Source organism: Tenrec ecaudatus, chromosome 3 (assembly GCF_050624435.1).
Source record: "Tenrec ecaudatus isolate mTenEca1 chromosome 3, mTenEca1.hap1, whole genome shotgun sequence".
Lineage (NCBI taxonomy): Eukaryota > Metazoa > Chordata > Mammalia > Afrosoricida > Tenrecidae > Tenrec > Tenrec ecaudatus.
The window spans coordinates 167169238-167185280 of NC_134532.1; the positions used below are offsets into that span (position 1 = coordinate 167169238).

At 52.3% G+C, this 16043-nt stretch overlaps 1 protein-coding gene across 1 annotated transcript; it reads left to right on the top strand.

Annotated features, from left to right (window-relative positions):
* The first annotated feature begins 2220 nt into the window (after window positions 1-2220).
* Window positions 2221-13345, top strand: HOPX (HOP homeobox). The gene is made up of 2 exons (XM_075544960.1): window positions 2221-2560; window positions 12603-13345. The coding sequence occupies exons 1-2, from the start codon at window positions 2417-2419 to the stop codon at window positions 12678-12680; spliced, it is 222 nt and encodes a 73-aa protein (XP_075401075.1). The 5' UTR covers window positions 2221-2416; the 3' UTR covers window positions 12681-13345.
* Window positions 13346-16043: the final 2698 nt, after the last annotated feature.

Sequence of the window (16043 nt, forward strand, 5' to 3'; positions counted from 1 at the left end):
GTACTGCTCCCTTCTGTGGTCCCTGGGGTCACAAGGGGTCGAAACCAGCTTGAAGGTATGGACAGACAACAACACGAGTCAGACTGGACTGGACTGTGGTGGATTTGGGTTTGTATCTTTGAGAAGCAGCTCCCTAGGCCTTACTTCTGAGGCCTCTCTGGATGGATTCTAACCACTTGCTCTTTGATAAGTGTGTTAACCTTTCACCCCACCCAGAAACTCCTATAAGTGGGCTGCTGTCTGCCAAGGGCTTGATCCTGACTGCTTGGGCCCTGGAGGACAGCGTGGAAGGACTCCCTGCGTGTCCGAGGCTGTTGACCTTTAGGTTCACTGCTGAGCATTTTGACCACTGCACTACCTGGACTCTTTTCAAGTAGCCTGGGGAGAGGACCGCTGATGCATAGTAGACTATGTGTGCGGCAGCTAAGCCCTAAGGTCAGCAGTTTGAAACCACCAGCCTCCAAGGAGAGAGCTGAGACTTGCTACTTCCATAAAGAGGTCCAGTCTGGGAAAGCCGCAGGGGCAGTTCGACCCTGTCCGAATAGAGTCGTTAGGAGTCAGATAGGACTGCGCAGCGGGGAGTGAGCAAGAAGTGGGATCAAGATGGGAGCAGAAGAGGCAGGGCCCCAGAGGAAAGATGGCAACGGCCTGACAAACACCTCAGAGACGCGTCAGTGGAATGAGGCCGATTCCCACACACAAACCACATCAAAACGACTCGCTGTTACACAGCATGGTTTTGCAATTGTTTGTTTAAAACAACAAACCAACACAGTTCCCATAATTAAGCTAGCATTTACTGTCAGCAGCAAGTCCTGGCCGGCCTGGACTCTTATCTACAGCCAAGGAGGTCTCATGGATCCCCAACTTGGGATGCAGCTTCAACTGGGGAGGGTGGGCGGCGGGATCGTTGTCCTCACCTGTTCGCAGACCGTTTGGGGATCTGAGGAAGGCAGCAGGAAGTCCTCTTGCTCACATGTCCACGGAGCTATGTTCCGTTTACCTGGTCATGAAATGTCCGTTTACCTGGTCATGGAAGTCAACACGGGCTTACTTCCTCGTCCCTCGTGAACAAGGTCACATGGTGTCACCGTATCAAAGACCCTGCTTCTAGGTATGGCTGGCATCTGTCTCTCCCTCTCTCCCAGCCCCTACAGAACATTGGTTCCTACAGAACCAATGCCTCTTTTCACCCTTCCCATCCCTGGCAGGGATGAAAGACCGCAAGGTTAACACAGCTTTACTTGGGCTTACTTAGGAATCTGCAGTGAACACATCAAGAAGCCTGTGCAGAGCTTACTTGTTGGAGATTTGCCAATACCTGTAAAGTAAGGTGGTGCAGTCCCAGTGGCATAAAGGGTCGCCCGCTGCGTGGGATAAGATGGCGCTGCCCGCTCCAGTAAAGATGCCCAGCTTGGGAGTCGGGCGGAGTAGTTCTGCGCCGCCCTGCAGGGTTGCGGTGAATCGGTATTGACTGGAAAGCTGTGGGTCAAGGTTTTGGGGGAACTAACGTGAAGGGATCCAAGAGACCTCGGGGCTTGGGGTGGACTGGATATAAGTGTTCGTGCAACCTCAGGGTAAGTCCAAGGTGAAAAGAACCTTAATGTCAGGTGTCTGTCTATCTTGGAAGGAAGTCCTCACTTAAATCAGTACCTAGTGAAGTGGGCTTTCTACCGCGCTCTGCGGAGCAAAGGCCTGGCAGTGCCAGGGAGGTCGCTGCAGCACGTTAACTGGAGGTCCCGACTGGACTCGAAGCTTCAGGAAGTGAAAGTGTCCGGGAAAGAGGTCCGGGGCAGGTGCAGGTGGCAGAGCCATCCAGCAAGCCCTGTCAGCCATGTGTCCCCTCTTCCCCGTGGCCTATCTTCATCTCTGTGCAAGAAAGACCCCATTAAAAGGGGCTACTTGGTGCCCCAACTTGTGAGCAGAAACATCGGTCGGGTGGGTAGTGTCTGGAGGACATGCGGGGTGTACCGCCCTTCCTAGCATGTGGGGGCGGGGGGCACGTGCTGAACCATCTAAGAGGGGGGCGGTGTGTACCTCCGCGGACTCGGGGTCCCCCTTCCTGGCGGTCTGTCCAGCCAGTTCCCCGGGGGGCGGGGGAGAACCCCTCCCCGGAAGAAGCGAGTGGGGCGGTTTCTTCCCGGCCCCCGGCGCCTCCCGCTCTGCTCGCCGCCCGCCCGCAGGGCGCTGCGTCACCGCCCGCCCCCGGCCCGGCCCAGCCCGCGCCGGCAGAGTAGCGGCGGGACCCTAGGGCGCCGCCCCCGGTCCCGCAGACGCCGGCGCCCGGCGGGCCACAGCGCTGTGCCACCGCCTGGAGGGCCGGCGTGTCCCCGAGCTCCGCGCCCGCCCGCCCGCCCGCGGCCTCGCTCACGCCCGCCGCCTCTCGCTCGCTCTCGCCCGCAGCCGCGCCGGGACCATGTCGGCCGAGAGCGCCAGCGGCCCCACGGAGGACCAGGTGCAGATCCTGGAGTACAACTTCTGCAAGGTCAACAAGCACCCGGACCCCACCACGCTGTGCCTCATCGCGGCCGAGGCCGGCCTCTCGGAGGAGGAGACCCTGGTGAGCGCCCCCCGCGCCCAGCCCCGCGCCCGCCCTTGCCTTCGCCCGCGCGGGCTCTCCGCCTTTGACCCCCTCCAGCCTTTGGCATCGCTTTCCCATGGCCGCACCCCCGGAGCCCAGACCCTGCGAGCCTCCCACCGCCGCCCCCTGCCAGCCCAGCGTCCCTGCGCCCCATCCCGGGCCGGAGCTCCGGGCTGCTGGAAGCTCACGTGCAGCCTTCGCAGACCGTGCCTCTCCCCCGCCCGGCCCCCCACCCACCCAGCCGCCCCGGTGCAGGAGCGACTCCAGCTGTGAGCGAAGCATCCCCGAGAAGGGCCCGGCACCCAGTCTCTTAGAGATCCCTCCCTAGGATCGGTCTTTGGGTTTGGTTAAAGGGGACACTGAGGCCCGGCGGGAGCGGAGGCGGGAGGGAGGCAGTGAGCTGACGCATGGGGTCCCCAGCCGCAGCGCCCGCCCCCTCACCCCCCCCCCGCCCCCGCCAGGGGCCGCTTCCTCTGGACCGCAGAGCTGCACCTGCCAGTAGCTGGGGAGCACCGGTTCCGATCATTTAAAATTCCCCAACAAGGTTTGGGATCTTTTGGTGGAATTTTCTGCAAAGGATGGCTGATTTTCCAGCGGATGTGGAAGCAGGTGTCCACTCGAGCGCAGTGGTTGACATAGCTGCTGCTTTTTTTCTCTTTTTTTTCTTGCTCCCGCGTGACCCTGACAGTTGCTTGGAGAACACAGCAGTGCCGGGACGGATAGCGTTCCAGGTGCAGGGCTGGCTCCCCTCGCTGTGCTGTTTTGTTGTGTTGAACCTTGTCTATGCACTGACTTCCGTGTTCCCTTTGGTCACAGAAAGACACATAGGGATGCATAACTCACTCGGCAGCTCTAGTCTCAACTCGAAAGCAGAAGCTTTCCGTTTCTTCCTATTTCATAGCCCAGAGTACCAGGTACCCTGTCCTCTTCATCACCACCAACCGGCAGGCTCAGTAGAGAGGCTCGACGGGGTGACCTGGTGGCACAGTAGGTAAAGCACTGCTAACCAAAAGATTGGTAGGTAGTTGAACCCACCCACCAGCACTGCGGGAGAAAGGCCTGGTGACCTGGGACCTTTCTAAAGACTACAATCCAAAAACCCACGTGAGTTACTAAGTCACCTTGAGTTGGAATCCACTGGTGACACCCAAGAACAACAGTGGACCCAGAGGAAACATCCCCGAGGCCAACCCCAAAGGGATTTGTAGGCAGGAAGCCAGCCCACTTTGGAGCACGTGCCCATAGCTAATCCTCGCCTTCAGAGAGAGCCGAGCATATCTGCTTTGAGCCAATAGCATAGCTGCCTGAGCAACCAGAACCAGAACTTAATGGAAGGTGACTGACTGTAACTGGAGTCTAACAGCTCATGTTTCTTTGAACTCCCTCAAGGACTCAGCTGGCTAAGGGTTTATCCTTTAAATCCCAGGCTGTATTTAGAAAAGAGGGGTGATCACAGAGACAAGAACTCAGCTTTTAAAAACAAGCTGATGGATCTCTTGGGGGCACAGTACTAACAAGGGGTCGAATTCCTTGGCAACCTCTGACTCTACCAGACCTGAACAGAAATTAGGGTGTGCTGACCTTTCTAAAGGGTAACAGACTTTACGTTATTAATTCTTCACAACAAAGGTAATAGCCAATTGTATAGATAAGAGCAGAATGTTCAGTGCGTGCTCTGGCAAAGATGCCACCATCTGTCAGTGGTGGCTTTCAGGTGGCTGTGCTGTACAGTTCAGTGGAATTTCAGACCAAAGCAGACTAGGAAGAAAGGCCTGGTGATGTGTTTCTGAGAGTCAGCCAATGAAAACCCTATGGGCAACAAACAGTCCAGACCAAGCAAATCATGGGGAGAGTTTAGGACCAGGCAGCACTTCATTCCACTGTGCATGGGGTCCCCTGGAGGCTAGAGGCCGACAGATCACAGAGTGGACCCCCAAAATATTTTTTAAAAAAAACCACCCAACAACTTGAACTTGCCTTAGACCACGCACCTAGGAAACAGCAGAGCTAGCATGTGACCCCAGCAGCCTGACTCCCTAGCCCTGGTAGTGGACTGGTTAAGCTCTCAGCTCTGAACCGGAAGGGCAACATTTAGAACCCACCACTCTGCGGAAGAAAGATGTGGCTCTCTGTTCCCTTAAAGATTTCATGGACTAGGATCTCCACAGTGCAACCCACTCACTCCACCCTCACTTCCTCCCTGCCGTATGAGTTGTTGACTGGAAGGCTGATTTGCTCTGGAAACCTTTGCCCAAGTCACAGTAAGAGGTTAATAAGAGGGGAGTTGTTCTGCCCTCTTGCAAGTGACAGTTGTGGGGTTTGGGTTTAGTTTGGTCCCAGAGAACCCTGGTGGTGCAGTGGTTGAGCACTATGTGCCCTACGGAGCAGTCCTGCACTGCCCAGGGGGTGGGGTCTCTGAGTCAGGCTCATCCATGACGGTCCACAGTCCAGGCTCTCGCCGGGGTTCCAGGGAAGTCCCGACTTTCCACTGCAGCTCTTCCTAGAAACAGTCACAGGGCTTTACCTAACTTTCCTTGGACTTCACCTGGGATTGTGGCCACATGCTGTCAAGTCAGTCCCAACTCACTGCAACCCAACGCCCAACAGAACAAAGCCTCCCCCAGCCCAGCGCCATCCTCACAATGACTCTCGTGTCTGGGCCCATTGGTGCATCGCCTGGGGCAGCCCATCTTTACAATCTTTAAGATTGTAAGATAAAATGTTATAGTATTGCTATGGCCCAGAGTCTTCTGAAATTATGTTACTATCTCCTGCCTTGATACTGTGGAGGATGGGGGGGGGGGGGTGACCTTCCTTTGTGGATACATTTTAAAAGAGATGGGTCCTTAGGGACACATTCTTAATTGACATACTTTTCAGAGATGAGAAAGAATGTAGCTAGTTTCCAGAAGAAAATACTGGGAAAAAAGCATAAAGGCGTCTTCCTTACTTTTCAATCTTGAATTTGACCTTTCAGGAGTCTCTGGGTGGCACAACCACTTAAGTGCTTGACGCTCCCGGAAAGGTCAGCCGCTTTTGGTGGTAGTGAGTGATGTGTTGGGCTGCTAGCTGCAACATCGGCAGTTCAGATCTACCAATCACGCAAGAGAAAGATGAGGCTGTCTGCTACCATATTGCTTTACAGTCTCGGACACCCACACGGGGCACTTTTACTCTGTCCTATGGAGCCGCTGAGTCCAAAGCAATTCGATGGCCTTGAGGTTTCGTTTTATAGATGCTTCTGAGAAGGAAATCCACGTGTCGGTGCTCCTCCTCCTCCTCCTTTTCATTTTGCATGCTCTTCCAGGAGCCAGAAGAAGGCACCTGCTTATTTCTATGTCCGAGCTCAGCCATTTCAGACCTCTGCACCTCAGGTTCACCTGCCCCACCCAGGGAGCCCTTCACCTAGCTTCCCCCACCTGCCATGTTGAAATATTCAAATGGTAGACCAGCCCCCAAGACGATGCCTCATTGTGTAAAATCCACAGAGAGGACAAATGATCTTTTATAAACAAGGCTGTGGGTTTACCGCGGGCACAGCACCAACCAAAGGTCTAGCCCACTCCGGAGTAGGGGTGAGTTAGCCTCAGAGCAGGGCCCCTGGCTTCCTCTTCCTGTCCCAGGGGCCAACACCCAGGCGAATCTCAACTTTCTCCTCTGGCTACTTGCACAACCCTACTTGGCCCTGCTTGTTGGTGCTCCTGGGTTTTCAGGGAAGCATCTGTGACCCCAGAACTCCACGATGGGCCACATGGAACGGTTGCAGGGAAAGAGGGTCCCTAAGAACCCCGGGCACCTGCTGTCAGTCCTACTGCATGGGGTCTATCCTCCACCTCCCCATCCCTTCTACACACACACACACACACACACACACACACACCTTGCACTGGTGAGTGAGAAAGGTACTTATTTAGTCTTCTCAAGTATCATTTGCATCTTTAAAAGTATCTTCTAAAAAAGAAAAAAAAATGTCTTCTGGAGATAAAAAGCCCATCAATGACCTTTCAGGCATGGTCATTGGTATTTATAGCAGCTCTCATTTTAATAAGTCAGTCAATCAAACACTTGCTGTGGAGCCAGTTCCAACTCAGGGCAGCCCCACAGGCATGGCACTGCAGTCCGCGGGGTCTTCACTGGCTGCCTCCACTCTGAAACAGATCACCAGGCCTCTCCTCTGAGAGGCTTCTGGGTGGATTTGAATCACCAACCTTTGGGTTAGTAGGTGAGTGTCACTCACCCAGCCAACCCTCATAGGGACCATTTAAAGAAGTCATGGAACGGAGCCCTGGTGGTGTAAGGACTAAGTGTTGGGCTGCAATCTGCAAGGTCAGAAGTTCAACACCACCAGCCTCCATGGGACATAGGCCGGGCCTTCTACTCCCATCAACAGTACGGTCTCGGAAACCCACAGGGGGCGCTGTGAGTCAGCAGCAAGAAGTTGTGGAAGCCACCATCTGCTTTCAAAAAGCAACACCACAAAACCCACTGTCATCTGTCAATTCGGACTGAGCAACGCTGTCAGGCAGGTGAACGCCCTCCCCGTGGGTTTCTGAGGCTACCGCTTGACAAGAACAGAAAGCCTCAGCCTTCTCCCCAGGAGCGGCTTGCAAACTGATGATGACCTTGCAGTGGGCAACCGGACTCTGAGCCACGATGCCACCAGGCTCCTTGTGACCTGCTTAGCCCACACAGAGACGGGGTCTGATAAAAGCGCCGTGTTTGTTTTTATTCTTTATGAGTGTTATCTCCAAAGCCAAATTAACATTTATCTCATGTGCTGTAGTCCTTCCTCCACCCCAGCACCACCCACCTCCAGGAAAGCAATGACCCTCTTGATTCCCTAGAGCCACTGAGACTTAAACAGGAGGTTAATAAGCATGGGATGCGCTGCACTCCTTCACACTGCAGATGCCGGGCTGAGGCCTAAGCGGTCTCTAATGCTGGGGGCGGGGAGGGGTGCTACAGAGGGATATAGTCCTCTGCCTCCTGGAGGGAGTGAATGGGAGGGGTGCTCTCATTAAAAGAACTGTTAAAGATATAAAGCTCTTTCTTATACAGAAAAAGAAAGAACTTTTAAAAGTGCATTTGCTGGCAGCCTCCCCCCCAAAAAAAAAGCAAAAACGCCAAACTCATTGCCATCGCAATGATTCTGACTCATAGGACAGGGCAGGACTGGCCCTGTGCATTTCCAAGACTGTAATCCTTTATGGAAGTACAAAGCTTAAGCTAAGTAGAAAGAACCACTGCGCCACCAGGGCGCCTTGCTCAGAGCCTCCAGTGGGCTTTTCTGTTGGCTGCCCTCTCACCAACGCCCACACTGAAATGAAGTAGAACCTTGCAGACTCCCAGCCCTGGGCACTGGGAAAGTCTCTCTCGACCCCCTGGGAGGCCGGGATGATCAGACTCTTTGTTTTACCTCCAGCTCAAGACCAGTGTGGCTGCTTTTGATTCTTAGAGAGCTTTCCAGGATTTTTATCTCTTCTTGATGTCCTGGGCCTATTCCAAGAGCCGAGTGGCTTTATTTATTTCAGTGGTTTATCAGAAGAATAAAGACCTTCTAGTGTCCCTCTGAAAGGGATGTGATGTTGGTGTCTTCGTTCCCTAGTGCTATCATGACAGATGTACCACACGTGAGTGGCTTTAACAAACAGAGGTTGATTTTCTCACCATGAACCACCTGGAAATCACAGTTCAGGGCGCCGGCCCTCTGGAAAGGCTTTCTGCCCATGTGGCCTTCCACCTTGGGCTCCAGGCCGTCTTCCTGTGGCTTGCCACCCGTCTGCCTCCCCCAACCCTACTTCTTTCATGGGCTGCTTTCATCTCTTCTCCGCTTTGAAAGATTTAACTCCAAACACAACCATACTAGCCCTTCTCATACACAGTGAAAACCAACAACAACCACGTCCAATGAGATTCTAACCACAGAGATAAGGGCTAGAATGGGCAACACAGAGTTTTTTTTTTTGAAGACACCATGCAAGACGTGCCAGAGAAAAGGGATGGGAACGAGGTTACTTTGGCCCCACCCCTCCCCCCTCCCAGTGTCTGCTCACCGTCTGCCCAGTCGGAGTCCGTGAATCTCCATCCATGGACAAGGGTCATGAGGGCACTGCTTTCTAAGCAAGCAAGGGATGCGTGTCTTTCAGGGGGTGGGGGACAAGGATGGAAACAAAGAGGAGAAGGATACAGCCAGGAGGAAAGTTAGTGTGGGCGGGAGAAAGTTGTGATGGGGTATAGAGAGCTCTGGGGAACCAGAGGGGTGCATTTTTGTTTCAGTAGAATAGCACCTGCTTTGTTACATTGTTGTTTTTTTTCCACAAAAGTCTTCATAGAACAGTTTAGGGTAGGGGCAGGTTAAGCAATAGGCTAGACTGGGTGGGGGTGTATTCTACAAGTGGAAGGCAAGAAATCGAAGGGGTGGGGGAAAGCTATTGGGAAGTTTGATACATAGTTAATATTGTTGAATACCAAATTGAGGATCTGAAATGTCAGCCTCAGCCTCCCCCCTTCACCCCACCTAATTTGCAAGACAAAGTTTAAAAAAGAAAATAGCCCAGGTTTGCTTGAACCCCTGTACAGCTGTAAGTTCACACAAGGGCTAGGTTTTACATCATTTGTGAAAATTCACAAATGCAGTCGGTGTTCGGGAGTCAGAAGCATTAATATTCTGCTCCATCTGGCAGTATAAAGATGCAGGCAGCTTTTCAGAAGCAGGCTGACTCAGCCATTTTGTCTTCAATGAATCCTGAGCAAAAATGAGGCTTTCCTCTTCCACGTTTTAATTAGTCAGGCTTTAAAACAATGCCAATTTATTCAGCTCTAGTAACTGGAAATCCTCTTTAATCAAATCTTGCAGCCTTGAACATTCACACACACACACACACACACACACACACACACACACACACCTGCCTCATAAACAAAACCGGAGCTATGCTGCCGGCATGTCAGACTTTGAAGGTAACACACGTCTGACTTACAGAAGAGAACGTGCCCACCGCAGGCAGTAGGACCTTGGTTAGACACCAAGGTCAAGTGAGCCCTCCCTCATCCACTGCAAACAAACAGCCACAAAAGCAGTTGCTGTCAAGCTGGTTCCAGCTCCAGGCGACCCATGGTGCGTCGGGGTAGAACTGTCCGCTCCGGCCCGTGGTCTTTCAGAAAGCCATCGCCAGGCCTCCCGAGCCAGCCTCTGGGTGAGCCAGAACCGCCCAACCTTTGATTAGTAGGCAGGCTTCCCTTCCCATGCCAACCAGCAGCTCCAGGAGGAGCACAAGGTGGCAGCCAGAGAGCCACCCCCAGGGAGAAAGCTACCCCGCCAGGCCAGCCGTCCACCGTCTCCGGTTGCCTTCATTCCGTTCCCTGCCCCTATCTCAGGCGAACAGCAGGTGCTGGCCACTGTGTCATTTCAGCGGGCAAGCTCTGTGACATAGCTAGGCGGAGAGCTGTCCGCAGCCCCCCTGCCTTCAGCCGGCTCAGCACAGCCCTGTGGGTTCGCTCCTTCCCAGCTCTTCAAACCCTGGTCCTGCAGTTGCTTCTCTGTGCTTCTCAGCTCCTTCTGACCTTGGCCTTCAGATGCACTTTCCTTGAGCTCCTTGGCCCTCGGAAGACATGGCGTTTCCTTCCACTCTGACACTGCTATCTAGGCAGCCGGTAGCAGTTGTCCTCGAGTTGATTCTGACTCCTGGCCACCCTGCGTGTGTCAGCGTGCAGTTCTGTTCCAGAGGATTGTCAGTGGCTGGTTTTATTTGGAGGTGGATCGCCAGGCCTTTCTTTGGAGGCACCTCTGGGTGGGCTTGAACCTCTAACCTTTTAGTTAGCAACCAAGTGCATGAGCTATTTGCACCTCCCAGCGGCCCACTGCAGGCACTGGCCTCTGCCAAGTCGGGAGCCTTCTCACAAACTCAAACCAAACTCACTGCCAACGAGTCAGTGCTGACCCACAGCGACCTTACAGGACGGGCAGCACTGCCCCTGTGAGTTTATGAGTGGAAAGCCCATCTTTCTCCTTCACAGGGGCTGGTGGTTTCAAACTGCTGACCTATCGCTTAGCAGCCCACCCCATAACTACTATGCCAGGAGGGCTTGCTTCTTACCAGGGATGCTCCAGACGCAGCTCTATCCGTGAGTGGACCCAAGGTCTGGCCTCCCCGAGCTGTGTGTTTCCTTCGTCCTTGCTGCCTTCTCATGTCCTTGTCCCTAGAATAGGTGCCTTTCAGAAAACCCAGAAGGGGCAATAAGACCAAAGACTACCTCTTTGTCAGTTACAGTAGACTTTCCTGCTACCAAGACGTCTGCAGAGGCGCGCCCGAAAGCCGCCCACAGTTGGTCCACTCCCAGCAGCGTGACCAGGAAATAGCACTGTCCTGTGTGTGCCACGATGGGGAGAGAAAGGTGGGGAGCCCCGGAGAGGAGAGCTTGGGGGCCGCTTCTCCTGTTCTAACCCAAATGGGCAAACTGCAGCCCGAGAGCTATCTGCAGCTCTTTCAGTGCTTACGTGTGGCTTTGGAGTGGAGTTGAAAATGAGACTATCGTGGTTTCATTGATAATATTACTTAAAATTTTTCTTTTTGGCAACAATATATTTATTCATGGCTCTCGGATGATTTTTAAATTGTCGTGAGGGTCGGGATTGACCCTTCCATCTCAAAAGTTGGCCGCCCCGGTCCAACCCGCTGTGCATCCGTGCTTGCTGCTTCTACTGCCTCTCTGCTTTACCCAATTCCACAACTTCTCCGTGTGTCCTTCAGTGCCACGGACTGCACCATTGACGCGATCCCTTCCCCAATTGTCCCACCACCATTCAAATGCGCTCAATGCCCTCTGAGCAGGCTCTTCCTCCGTCCCCTGGTCACCACCGGGCACGTGGGCTTTTGTTCTGCTCCTCTCTAGTTCCTCTTCAAAGTTGATTCCTTAAAGTCCCCAGCCACCACTGCCATTGGGCTGGTTCCGACTCCTAATGACCCTATGGGGCAGGGTAGACCTGCCCTTGAGGGCGTCTTTCATGGGAGCAGAAACCTCATCTTTCTCTCTCAGAGCAGCCGGTGGTTTCAAGCTGCCCACCTTGCGATGAGTAGCCCAAGACATAATCCATTTTGCCGCCAGGGTCCCTGAAAAGTCCCGGTTCCCCCTTAACCAACCGAGCCTCGGCCGCAGCCCTCTTCCCCAGCCTCCTCGAAGCCCAAGAGCAGCCACTGGACTTAGCAGGAATAGAGTGCGCTGCCTTCCAAAGACAAATATTTTCACCTCCCATGGCAGCATCTCGGAAAGACCCCCAGCTGGGGGGGGACTCTCCCTACACACATGGTCACTTTTGTGAGGTGTGAATATTTAGCCGACACCGAGCCGGGAGGTTCTGAGTCAACTTGAGGACGTTGTTAGCCCTGGAGCAGGCGACACCGGGCGTCTGAGACGGCTGTGTCTGGTGCTCAGGGAACGGTTTTTTCCTGCAAGTACTTAGCGAGGGTTTCTGAGGAGCCCGCGGTGGGATCCGCTCACAAAGAGGAGCTACAGCAGCCAGAGAGATCCATCCGGGGTGTCAGGGAAATGTCCTTGGCTTGAACGAGTCCATAAACATCACGGATCCCTCATGAGGAAGCCTAGGGGTGCCAGGGAGAATACAATAGATGTGGCGTGACTCACCCAGACCTTCCGTTCGAGAAGGGAAGGTCGACTAGAAACCAGCAAAGGCACAAATAATTGAAGTAACTCAGAGGCGACAGGCCTGTGAGACAGAGAGTGAGGGAGCCCACTTCAAACGCAGCGTTCAGGGGATGGTCATTGCGAGAATGCCGAGCAAAACGGAGACCCGACGATGAGAGGGAGATCCTTCAATGAAAAATGAAGGTAGAACTTTCTAGGCAGAGGAGACAGCATGTGCAAAGGTCCTGAGGGGAGGGAGGGTCGCCCTCGTGGGGGCACATGCCTGGCTCCCCTCCCCTCCCCTCCAGTAGGAAAGGGACCAGACGTGTTCAGGTTTGTCCGACGTGAGTCTGCTCATGCTGCCGTTTTCCTCCTCCAGAAATGGTTCAAGCAGCGGCTGGCCCAGTGGCGGCGATCCGAAGGCCTCCCCTCCGAGTGCAGATCCGTGACAGACTGACGACGATGGCGAGCGTGGCCGCTTCCCTCCACGAAGACCACCTGCGCTCTCTCCCCTCTGCTTCATCAGACGGTTTTGGTTTCTCCGTGTAGTGTTGTATGTGCCCTCGGTAGCTGCCCCGCTACTTCACACAACATAGTGTTTTTTTAATGTACAGAGATAGACACGAAAATAATGTTAGGAGGCCGCGCGCGACTGCTGTGGGAAGCACTGGGGTGGCTGGGACGGGGGTGTCTGGCGGACGGTTCCCTTTGGCCACGAGGACAGGAGTTGTGGAACCCATGAAAGGTACCATGTGACCGTGGCCTCGCAGTAGCGTTGCACTGTGATGTCCACTTCAATCAAGCAAGACCTTCATCGGCGAAAGAACGTGACCCAGAGCGCACATGTGCTTCCACTCGGCTTCCCCACGTTGTTTTCCTTACACTTCATTGAAACGCACTGAAGACTCAGTACAGAATACAGGGGCATATTGAGTCATTCGCTTGGGAAGAACACAGTTAAGCTAGAAGGCAGAAATTCCAACAACTGGTAGAAAAGCCAGTAGCTGAGAAAACACAACAACAAACAACAGTCTTGAATTGACCTTATTTAAATGCATTTGTGGACCTTATTTTGCTAAATTAAATGAAAACTGCTTCTTGCCTCTGAAATGATATCCTTAATAAAACCTAAACTTTTGTTAAAAATGTACTGAGTTTCCTGCAGAATTTTTTTTTTTTTTGCTGTTGTGAATGTGAGAGCATATGTGAGGGTAAGTCCAAACATTGCTACAGCGTAGAAATAGTTGTTAAGCCAAAGTGTCAACATGTGAAGCTACTGTCATGGACATAATGTCCATCTGGATCCATACACCTCACAAGGCAGTGTCCCCCTCCCATGCCCTCCATGGAGAAATCTGCATTGCACACCAGGCCACAATGCGTGCTGGCACCCTAGAGGGGCTCGGGGCCTGTTCATTTCAAGCGGTCTTTAAGTTTGGGGAACAAAAGTCTGGGAAGCAAGGTCAGGGCTATAGGGTGGGCATTCTTGCAGGACACCTTGCTGCCCTCAAAGAATGAGGGCACTGTTGTGACGGAAACAGATTCCTCAGCTCCCCTTTCCTGGCCTTTTCTCACCTCTATGGTTTTCAACTTGCTTAAAACTTCTTCGTTTTAGGTGCGAGGAGGAAGGGGGAACCCATCACAATGATCTACATATAACCCCCTCCCTGGGAGACGGACAACAGAAAAGTGGGTGAAGGGAGACACACCGGTCAGTATAGGACATGAAAAAATAATTCATAAATTATCAAGGGTTCATGAGGGTGGAGGAGGGGGAGAATGAGCTGATACCAAGGACTTAAGTAGAAAGAAAATGTTTTGAGAATGATGGCAACAAATGTACAAATGAGCCCCCAATAAAATGATTTTTTAAGTCTTCATATTAAATTTATGTGACCATATGTGTCCTTTGAAAATATTGATAATGAAAAAAAAAGTAAATATCGATAATGATCCACCCTTTGGGGTCCCCATAACAGTCATCATAACCTGCTGAGCTGACCTGCCTGCCTTGAATTCAGCTGGCCTGGGAGATCCCCTTTGGAACTACTGTTTTGGTTGGGATTTAAAAAAAATAATGTTTATATACACCCTTAGAGAATGCCTGTGTAGCCATCCACTAATTATAGAAATGTGTTTACACACATTTGGTTTTAAGTAAACCTGTGCATGTATGAACCAGAACCCTAGTAAGAATACTTATTCACTCTCCTACATAGACAAATACATATTGGAATCATAGTGATAGTGAAGAATATTATGATAATTAGGTTTATTGGGCCAACCTGGCCAATAAGAACATGTGGGATTAATCAGGTCACAGTTTGATTGGAGGGCAAAGAGAGAAATGGCTCTGGTGAACGGACCAGCATGCTGCTGCTTTAACTAGTCATCTGCCTCAACTGTGAGCTGCACTACCTGAGGGCCCAGGCAACCTCCTGCAGCTCCTCCAGACCTGCTTTGCCATGCTGCTGGTACGCACATTGCTTCAGCTTGTGGATCCTGTCACCTTGTATTGCTTGAGTTTGACATCCCATCCCATCACTAAGCTCCCTAGCTACTGACTGTTGCTGACCCACCCTGCTGCTTGCTGCCTGTGGGCAGAACTCCGCTGTCTGCTTCCTTGACCACTGTCAGAGTGAGGTGATCCCCAGCACTTGAAAGACTCCTCAGGTGTGACTTTGCAATTATGGAAAATATTAAAGACAGACAGCAGGCCACAGGTTCTCCTCTCCCATGTCAGGACTGAGAGAGAATGTATTTTCCAATGGGTATATATAATGGGGCTTTTAGATAATTCATAAGGCATGTATGTCACACAGCTAACATCAGACATAATAGGTAATATCATAAGCAGGTAACATAATAAGCAATAAGATGAGTCAGCGACTTGACCTTGTGTTAGTTGACCTCAAACACCCCTGAGCCCTCCCCAGGGGAAGGAATCCCTGATCAGTATAAGCAAGAGATGTTAAAACAGAGTTTGCCAGATGGAAATCGGACTACCATACAACCCAGCAATCCCCTCCTGGGCATATACCCAGAAGAAGCAAGAAACAAACCATGACCAGACATCTTTGCTCCAATGTTTATCACAGCGCAGTTCAAGGACTTTGGAACAACCCAAATTCCCATCAACAGATGAATGGATTGAAAAACTGGTACATATATACAATGGCGTACTACGCATCCCAAAAAAGCAGTGATGAACGCATAAAGCACATTGCCGCATGGGAAGAACTGGAGGAAATCATGCTAAGCGAAGTAAGCCAAACACAAAAGAACAAGTACAACATGAGTCCACTGAGGTCAGCTTAAACATGCTAAAGGAGCATAGGGGAAAAGCTATAGTACTGATACATTCCTAGAATGAGGTCCAGGTAATATGGCAGGGGCCAGACCCAATCCAAGGACACATACAGTAGCCAACTAAAAGGGGGGGGGGGGACAAAAAGACATGGGTAGCGGGGGAACAGGGCACTAACGCACCCAAGAAGAGGGTGTTGTTTATATCTCCACCGGAGGTGGAAAGAGGGACCAGACTTCAACCTGGTGTGCCAAGATGTGAATGTAACATACTGACAGGAAGCAGGAACCAATAGAGAAGTCTGCGGGGCCAGCCCCAATCCCAACAATGTGAACATGCCCCCCACCCCCAAACCCAGCAAATGCACTTCAGAGGACAGCGCTGAAGCTACAGCTCAAGGAGAGGGGAGCGTCTGATCAGAGCACACAGCAGCAAACAAAGAGGGAAGGGGACAATGTGGAACACATCCTGACCCACCAAGCCCTGGGGACTATATTCCTGCTCAGAGCAGCT

Coding starts and splice junctions, on each gene's coding strand:
- HOPX (XM_075544960.1), top strand. CDS start 2,417: ATGTCGGCCGAGAGCGCCAGCGGCCCCACGGAGGACCAGGTGCAGATC. Junction 2,561..12,602: donor TCTCGGAGGAGGAGACCCTG/GTGAGCGCCCCC, acceptor TTCCTCCTCCAG/AAATGGTTCAAGCAGCGGCT.